Here is a 9,383-nt window from a genome sequence, read left to right on the forward strand (position 1 = left end):
TGAATGGGCATTCTGACTGTTTTGTTGGAACCTAAATTATGCTTGTTTGCTTCTATCTGCACTAATTATTTTATATGATAATATGGAGGTATCTAATTAAGCTCTCTTTTTCTCCCCCCTTTAGTTAACTGTCTAATGATGCTTGGATTTGCAGGTGAGCTTTACTTCTAAAATTCACACTTCTGTTTCTGCTTTGTTAGTGGCAGCCATTTGAGAAATGTCTCTGTTCTATATAATTTAAATTAGTCAACTGTCATGCATTTTTTACAGTTGGCCTTCTCCACTGATCGTATGAGCAAAGTATGTTGTCTTGTTTTGTAAAGGTTGGCTTCAATAGTGATGGTAAAATTGTGGATATGTTAATAATTTTGAATCCCTTTGGCCAGGGATTTAGACAGAAACTCTCATGTCATCAGGTTGTACCTGTCAAATGACTCTGTCATAACTTTTTCTATTCCCTTGCAAAATATTTGATTTCTAAAGAGAGCCAAATGAAAAAAAAAAACAAGGCCATGGAAAAATCCATATAAACACTCTGCTTGGAAGAGGCTCGAGTGAATTTTCAGTGCACATGATGTAATGGAGGAGAAATTTGTATTCTCTTGGATTTATAGGTTTATTAATCAAGTGGTTGCTTGCTGTTTAGAATACCCTGCCAGGGAAGGCAGCTTTGCTTAACCTTTATCAAAGCATCAACACAAGATTTATGTTGCCAGGTATGCAATATTCGTATCTGGTTTTAAATTCTGCCTAGCTTTAGTGTTCATCTGCAGGTCTAGCTGTGGAAAGTGTAACTTTTAAGTACTGCAGCTGCCAGATTAATTGGAGGGAATGTTTAAATAGGCAGGATCTGTGCTATCATGTTAACTTCCCAAGGACAAAAATACACTGTCCCTGTTTCATAATTTTCACCATTTCTATCACTGGTGATGAATATTAGTTCTTATGTTTTTCTGAAGTGAATGAAGACTCAATGTTAGTTCTAAGAGCTCTAACAATCAGATATGATGAAGGAGGTAGGGTCAGATCCCCGTGAGTCAGTGACTTGCTAGCTGTACACGTGGAGAGGTTTGTGGTATGCATGAAGTAGTAGGTTTAGGGTCACAGGTTCATCATAGGCTGTCCAGTTAAGGGCCTGCTGCTCTTGAAAAGCAAAGCAAAGTGTTTCTTTGGTCAGATGTGATGGCTGTCTGTTGTTTGGCACATGGTATCACTGAGTCAGTGACTTCCCACCTAAGGACTCAGCTGTACTATCTGGACTTAAATTGCAAGACATTCCAGCTCAAGGTCCTAAGGAGCCATCTCCGTGATGGGTGAGGCATCTAAAAAAATACAATCACATGCTCCATTTCCAGTGGAGATATTGAGGTTTCTGATTGAAGTCTGGGTAATTATGGGAAGCCTCACACCAGTCATGTTGCCGTAGGTTTTTTTGGACTAAATAGTAAGGAGCAGTGCACTTTTGAGCATGAGGGCTGCACCTGGCTTCTTGTCAGCTAAAGGCGTGTCCACCTTTACCTCATTTCACCGCACAGTGGATTTGGCTGTCACCACACAAAATTAGGAACAACAAATCGCTTCAGTAGTGAAGTCCTGCTTTAAAAGTAACTAATAGAAGGAATAGGAATACCTCGTCTCCCTGGTTTAAATAGAGTCTCAGTGAAAATGTAGGTTCAGAAGGAAAAACTGCAAGACCTGATTCTACTTGACTTACTTTTTCTATGCTTAAAAATGATGAAGTGGTTTCTTCTTGTTTTGTTATTCTTAAAAAAAGCTGTTCCTCCAGAGTGCTCAGGAGGGTTAACTAGCTCATGGATTTGTTAGCATTGTAGTTTTGTTCAGCTTAATACTTTTTTCAGATTTGTGCTTCTGTAAAGGGAAGCACGAATAGCTCATTTAATTTAGGCATCTATATTAAATATGTTGACATACATATAGGTAGTTTTTCATATTCTACAAAATTTATGCATTTTGTATATAGAAGAACATTCAAAATAGTGGCATTTATAATGGTAAACTAATTTAGCTAATTAATCAAAACAGCCTTATCAAAATCAAATGCATTCATTAGTCTGAATAGAATTTTTTCAGAATTTATTTTTATTAGAAACACCAAAATTCTATCATGTATTCCAATGTAGGCATGGGCTAGGTGAGAAACATTTTGACTCTAAATGTTGTGGAGTTGACATTACAAATTACAAAATATAGGAGGCTTACTCAAATCAAAGTTAACTCTTTCTTTGCTAGTAATTGTATGCTGTAACATCAACATCTGATAATGGTAGATAATTGTGGATATAAAGTGGATATACTAAAAGCTGAATTGTGATTGTGGGAATTCAAACCCTTTAGTTGGTAAGTTGTACAAAAATTTCTGATGTTGAAGTACATTTGAAGTCATATAGTTAGCTGAATGTGATGTGTAAGCTTGAGAAGTTTTTTCTACACTGAAGTATATGATCAGTAACTCCAGTTAGGTTTTAAGTAAAAATGCAAATGAGCAGTTGTAAGTTTGTATGAGAAGAAACTAAGTAAAGATTAGAAAAGTGACTAAGTACATTCCTCCATGATAGGTCTAAACCGATTATACTATATATGGTAACCTATAGTATTTTATACTAAGTTATTTTTGCAATAAGCTTATGGAAAGGTATATTTTACCTGTTTTCTGAAATTGTTTAGAAAGCTGAATATTAGGTGTACAACATCAGTGGCTAGCAGAATTATGTCAAGAAATTAATGAGTGATGTGTTCATGCTTCTGTTTCAGTTTTTGAGACTTAAGGTGCTTTCTGATTTTGCCTAGGTGCACATGAACAGACTAATTTCTGCAATGAATTTCTCATGTTTCAAAAGTTGCCTGCTTGTGGAAAATCCTTTGAAGATATGATGAAGAAAGTGGACTCTGAAAAATGGTGCAACTTGACAGAATTTATCATGTAAGAGTCAGGTTTGGTTTTGATAGTTGTCACCTTACAGTGGTGTTTGTCCTTTAAAAAAATGATTACCCAAGAAAAATGTAACATCTACATCCCTAATATATCCTTAATGCATGTAAAATGTTTGTGTTCCAGATAAATGGAAACCCTCCTGTATTTGCTTGCCAGTTGCAGAGAGCTGCACTGTAGCTCTGAAGTTCCTGCAAAATGGCCCCATGCAGACAGAGAGACTCAGCTCTTTACTGTGCAAAATAGAGCACTTTTTAATAGAGAATAACCAGTGGGCTAATCAATAATAGCTGCTATTGCTTTTATGTCACACAGTTATGTTTGTATTTAATATATATTTCTGTGCATTTTAGGCAAATATTACTTCAAATATATTTTTTTCTGTGAAACCACTGAAGAAATGTACTTTTAGAATCACACTATTCTATCTCTTGGTAACAATGCAATTCACTCCTCTGTTTTCTTTTTTTTCAGTAAGATGACAGTAACATTTCCTCAGACAGTTTCAGAAATCCACCTTTTGCAGATCGCTTTGTAAAAGGGAAAATGGCTTGTCCTACTGAAACTACTACAGCTTGTTTCTTTGTCTGCCAGATAGCATGGAGAAAGTGAACATGACTCTTTTATCTGGATGACTGAAGTACTGCAAGACTGATAGTAGTAAGGGTGGTGGTTTTATTTTCTTATCTCTACTCCTGTTCTGTAGTTGCTGGAGGTATTTAAATATATAACTATAAAGCTGCACACTTCAAAGTTTGCTCTGAGGAAACTCACAGTGCTTGTGTTTTGGGGGCTTTGTTGGCTGTGTGCAGCATCTACTTCAGAGCATGTCTGCTCATGCATAATCCTTCTTGCCCTGAGTACCCTCTACACCAACCAAAACCAGAGGAAGCTGCAGGTGTTCAGCACTTCAGAAAATAAGATTCAAGTGAACTACCTCTGGTGTAGTATGAGCCAGCCTAAAGCAGAATATTTTCATGGTATTGAAACTATGCTGGTGTTGTTTCAGGGATGTTTCTGAGGCAGGGTTAAGCTAGCTGCTACCCATTGGTTACAGTGTCATTTAGCCTCAGATATATTCTTGTCTTGTTTGAGCTTTGGTCTTGTCTAGGATTGAGTGATGCACTTCATGTGATGCAAGATTTTGCAGTCAACTTCAGCAAGATTTTAACTAGGTGATTACCAAGAGACACAATACACAATGAAATGTTGGACTACTGTGCTATGCTGCAGCAGTTCCTCAGAGCAGCTATGGGTTGGGGACTGGCTCTTCTGTCCTGGCTCTAGCTCTTCTCCAGACGTTGGAGGATTGGGCTGAAGCAGGATGAACATTTAATTTTGGAAGAAGTGGTGGAATAATGGTTTTAGCATAGAGTTGGAACATTTTGAGGAAAGTGGTGTCAAATAAGGCATTATTTGTAGCAAACTTTACAAGGTGAATGAACAAAGCAACTGATGTGTTTGGGAGAAAGCAGAATTACCTTAACAGCTTACTGCATTACCCACGAAGTATACTGAGTCCGTAGGCAAATGCAATCCCACAAACAGGTTTATATTTTCCCAAGGAAGAAGCAAACAGTGCTGTCTTTCCCAGCCAGTTCTCCACATGGATTAGAGGGACCTTATCTCTCTCTGCAACATGGAGGTATTTTGTTTGGTCAGGGCCAGGTCAATTACCTGATCCTCTGATACTGACTAGCCAGGTAGTTTCTGCTAATTTTGCATCCTGCTGCTTATGTGTCCCAGCACCAATACCTTTCAGTATGGTCTTTGACAGTTTATTGTACTGCTCAGTCTTTCTGGCAGTTGGTGTGTAATAGGGAATGTGATGCACCCAATCAGTGCCATGTTCCTTGGCCCAAGTGCTAATCAGGTTGTTTTGGAAATGAGTCCCATTGTCTGACTCCATTCATTCTTAGGTTCTGTGTTGCTACAGAACTTGCTTTTCAAGGCTCAGGATGGAGTTTTGGGTAGTGGTTTGGGTTACAGGGTATGTTTCCAACCATCTGGTTGTTACTTCTACCATGGTAAGCAGATTATTTTCGCTTTGGTGGGTTTTGATGTAGTAAGTCTGCAAGGCTTATTATGTTATTGATGTAAGGATCTGAAATACAGCATTACCTTGAGGATCTATTAAACTTTAGAAGAAAAAGAAGGTAAATTGGATGCAGCTCCTTAGCCTTTGAGATGTGAATGCTTAGGAGGCTGCTGAAACAGTAGCTTGAGTGCCTTTCTGAAGTAACTCTTGCCTTACTGTGTTTTCTCTGAAGGGGGTGAATTGCATTCCCTGTGTTTTGCTTAACAAAGAATGTTGCCCTTACTGCCATCTCTGTAGCTGCTCTGAATGTACACACAAGGTCTCTGGAGATATGTTCCTGTTAGAGATCAGTTTGTGGCAGCCTAATCTGCAGTCATCATGCTCTGGTGGAGTTCAGGGTCTTGAGGGATATAAGCCAGATGAAGTGTAGAGTAAGGACACTGAATTTTAGGAGACCAGACTTTTAGTTGTTTAAGGAGTTAGTGGATTTGGCTCCCTGAGAAGTACTTGGTGTTTTTACAAAATTTAGCATTCAGACCCATTCTGCTTCAAAGTAATACTGAGCTGTCGTGTGCTTTTGTGCAGTTTCTCCTTTCAACTTTGTCAAGCTGTTGTCTTTTTTTTTCTATTGACTGCAAGCAAATACCTGTTTGTACATGGAAAGTCCACAGCCACCTGTTGTGACATTTCCACTGGTAGGTAAAGAGCAATGCTGAACAGGAAGTAAGTAGCAAATACAAGAGTTAATTTGTGATTGGGGTGGTGGTATTTGAGGATGCAGTATGACCAGCTGATTTGTGAATATTGGGGAAGGTGTCTGTGGTTACCTATCTTGACTTCAGCAAGGCTTCTTATTCTGTCTCCCATAACATCCTCAATAGGAAACTGAGGGAGTGTGGGCTAGATGAGTGGACAGTGAGGTTGATTGAGAGCTGACTGTGTGACAGAACCCAGAGGGTTGTGAACAGTGGAGCAGGATCAAGTTGGAGGCCTGTAGCCAGTGGTGTTCCCCAGGGATCAATACTCAGTTCGGTTGCGTTTAACGTATTCATCAACGACCTGGATGAGGGGACAGCTTGTGTCGTCAGCACGATGATACAAAACTGCAAGTGGTCTCTGACACTCCAGAGGACTGTGCTCCCATCTAGCATGATGTGGACAGGCTGGACTGCTGAGCAGAGGAGAACCTAATGAGATTCACCAAGGGCAAGTGTAGGGTCCTGCACCTGGGGAGGAAGAATGCCAGGCACCAGTATAGGTTAGAGGTTCTCTTGCTGGAAAGCAGTTCTGAAGAGAAGAATCACTGAGTCCTCGTAGACAGTGAGTTATTCATGAGCCAGCAATCTGCCCTTGCTGCAAAGAAGGCCAATGAAATCCTGGGTTGCATAAGGAAGAGTGTGGCCAGTAGGTTGAGAGAGGTCATTCTCCCCCTCTACTCTGCCCTGGTGAGCCCACATCTGGAATACTGCATCCAGTTCTGGGCTCCACAGTTCAAGGAAGACAGGGAACTGCTAGAGAGAGTCTAACGGAGAGCAAGAAAGATGATGGAGAGATTGGAGCATCTCTCTTGTGAGGAAAAGCTGAGAGAGCTGGGACTCTTTAGCCTGGAGAAGGGAAGGCTGAGAGGAGACCTTAGTGCATATAAGTATCTAAAGGGTGGGTGCAAGGAGGATGGAGCCACACTCTTTTCAGTAGTTCCCAGTGACGGGATGAGGGGCAACACGCACAAGCTGGAACATAGGAAGAAGAAATACGAGGGAAAATTATTTAATCTAAGGGTGAACAGGCTGCCCAGGGAGGCTGTGGAGTCTCCCTCTCGGGAGGTTTTCTAAACCCACCTGGATGCAGTCCTGGGGGAAGTTGGACTAGATGATCTTTAGAGGTCCCTTCCAACTCTTGACAATTCCGTTGTTCTGTGAAACAGATATTAGATATGTAAACTACTGCTTACATCTACAGCTCATCTTTTTATTCTCTTACTGTATCTTTAGGAAATTAACTATTTAGTAACAGTTAAGCATTTTAGGGTTTCCAGTTTATTTGACCATGTTTCATTTTCCAGACAGCTGTTCATGTGAAACCAAGGTTAAGGTCTGTAATTATTTCAAAGAACACTAGCATGTATTTATTGTTTACTATACTAGTGAGTAAATCTGACAAAATGCTCATTATTTAGTGGCATGACAATAAACTACACTTTATAATATTGTAATTACACCAACAAGGGTTTTTTTTGCTTTTTTTCTTCCTTAGATTTTGTAGTGCATTATTTTATTTTGTCTGAATTCTATACTGGAAATGCACAACAGTGGATCTGATCTGATTAGGGAGGTAGAACTTTGTCTGTGAATAATTGTCTTGGCAGAAAATTGATTAAAGGAATGGTGAGATAGAGCAACTGTGAGGCAGTTGCAGAAGGACCTGTCTGCGAGGATTTTTCTTCTTCTGTGAACACAGCCCTGAGAATATAGATGCTCTACAGCATGTCTTCGGTCTTGATCCAAACACTGAACTTCTCTCCTCTGTCACCTCACATTAAAGGATTGAGTCAGCTGGTACTTCATGTCAGAATGAGAAATTCATCAGGAGTTACTGTATATGTACTGAAAAGGAGGGTTAGGCTTATAGATAATAGTTGCAGGATGCTATCCCTTGAGTTTTCATGTGGTATCTCGCTCTCTTCCTATTTTTAATTTAGCTTTGAAATAAGTGTATTTAGTCAAGCAGGACTTAAGGAAATACTTAAAAGGCAAAAGACAATAATTCAACTTCCTTATTTCTTGTTCTATTCACATACTGACAGACACTCTTCATCTTCTTAATTTCCTAAATCCTCCCCCATACTCCCATTTGCTTCCTTAATTTCTTTGGTTTATGATAACACCACAAAACCCATCCCATTTCTATTTTAGGTTTCTTTTTTCCTTTGTTTTCCTGAAATGTGGCCAGTTCTCATAAAGATAAGTTATCCCTGGACAGGTAAATTTCAACACAATGCTGTATTGAAATCAAGTATCAAGGGGTCCTATTTTTTATTTTTTTTTTCCTGCTAGGTATTTGCTGGAGTTTGTGAAAAGATAAAGGTTGTCAATAGCCATCTTTCTGTGTGTGTGTTTATTTTCCCATTATCTTATTGCCTGAGGGTACAACAAAACTGAAATTGCTACATAGTAACAACATGCTGTGGCTCCATCCCAGTGCCACATCATCATTTTCACCACAACATCATGTCCCATGGCAGATGAGTCATGAAATTTCCATATCTTGCTCAAAATGCCCTGGTTTTGCCACATTCTCATGCATGTTTTTTAAAGATACTGTAGAAATCTTTAGTGAGAGGGTTCTACTTCAACTTTAGTGGCATCACAATGTCCTCGTTCCAGAAGGCTTCGCTAATATGAAAGGGTTTTTACCACTATCCATCGGGGACATCTCTCAGTTGTATGAGTACCAGTGAGTCAGTTCTCCTGGCTCACTGTGTGGTATTTGGTATCTACAGCTTACATTAAAGGTCCTTCAGCAATCTATGTCATAGACCTACTCTTATAGATTCTTAATGGTACCCTTTGTTGCTTAATCTAAGTGCATTCTGCTCTTTAATTTTTCTCTTCTAGGTATTATGACAACTTTACGCAGTGCACAGAACGTGAAGCCAACAACGCAAGTTGCTTTTGGCCAAATCCTCTTACAGAGGGCTTTATCACTGGAATTCATAAACAATTCTTTTCCAACTGTACTTCAGAAAAAGTTCACTGGGAAGATCCACCAGATGAAATTCTCGTAACACTGATCTTGATTCCAGTTATGTTGACATGTGCCATGATAACACTGGTAGTATGGTGCAGCAAGAGAAGTGATACCCTGGTGTAAGTTTTTCCTCTGGGTTTTATTTTTCTCCATTTCCTTTTTCCAAAAGCACTACGGAGGACAAAGGGAGAAAATCAACATAAGGATTTCAGATCTGCTGAAGCAGAATATGTAAGATTTGTCTCAGTAGACAAAGACTATTCTCCTGTGAAGAAAAGAAGAAAAGATGGTCTGCTGCTGCTGCCGAAAGTCATTGCTTCTGACCTTGGCCATTGGTGGTGTAGGTGAAAAGCTCTCTACTTTCATTGGGCCTCATCATCATGGAATTCACAGGCAGCTTCCAAAATAGCGATTAATAGCATTGTTTTCCAGAAGTTTTTAAGAACATTAAATTCAAGACAGCAAACACAGCTAATCAAGTAAATTTTATAAAATAAAGTGCAGCTTAAGAAACGTGGATTCCAGAGACCATAATGCAGTGACCTATGCATTAGAAAACCAACACTGCTCATCTTTGCGATTTTTTTTCCTACAAATATGCTTGCTCACATTCTCCTAGTGTTATCTACTGTATTACAATTTCATCTT

General features: G+C 39.3%; 1 protein-coding gene across 1 annotated transcript; it reads left to right on the forward strand.

Moving 5' to 3' along the window:
- The first annotated feature begins 130 nt into the window (after window positions 1-130).
- RAMP3 (receptor (G protein-coupled) activity modifying protein 3) lies at window positions 131-8,898 on the forward strand. Its single transcript, XM_010001531.1, has 3 exons — window positions 131-154; window positions 2,809-2,941; window positions 8,603-8,898. Exons 1-3 carry the CDS (start codon window positions 136-138, stop codon window positions 8,856-8,858), a joined length of 408 nt encoding a protein of 135 aa, XP_009999833.1. The 5' UTR covers window positions 131-135; the 3' UTR covers window positions 8,859-8,898.
- Window positions 8,899-9,383: the final 485 nt, after the last annotated feature.

This window comes from Chaetura pelagica, unplaced genomic scaffold, assembly GCF_000747805.2.
Source record: "Chaetura pelagica isolate M959 unplaced genomic scaffold, ChaPel_1.0 scaffold7, whole genome shotgun sequence".
Taxonomy (NCBI): domain Eukaryota; kingdom Metazoa; phylum Chordata; class Aves; order Apodiformes; family Apodidae; genus Chaetura; species Chaetura pelagica.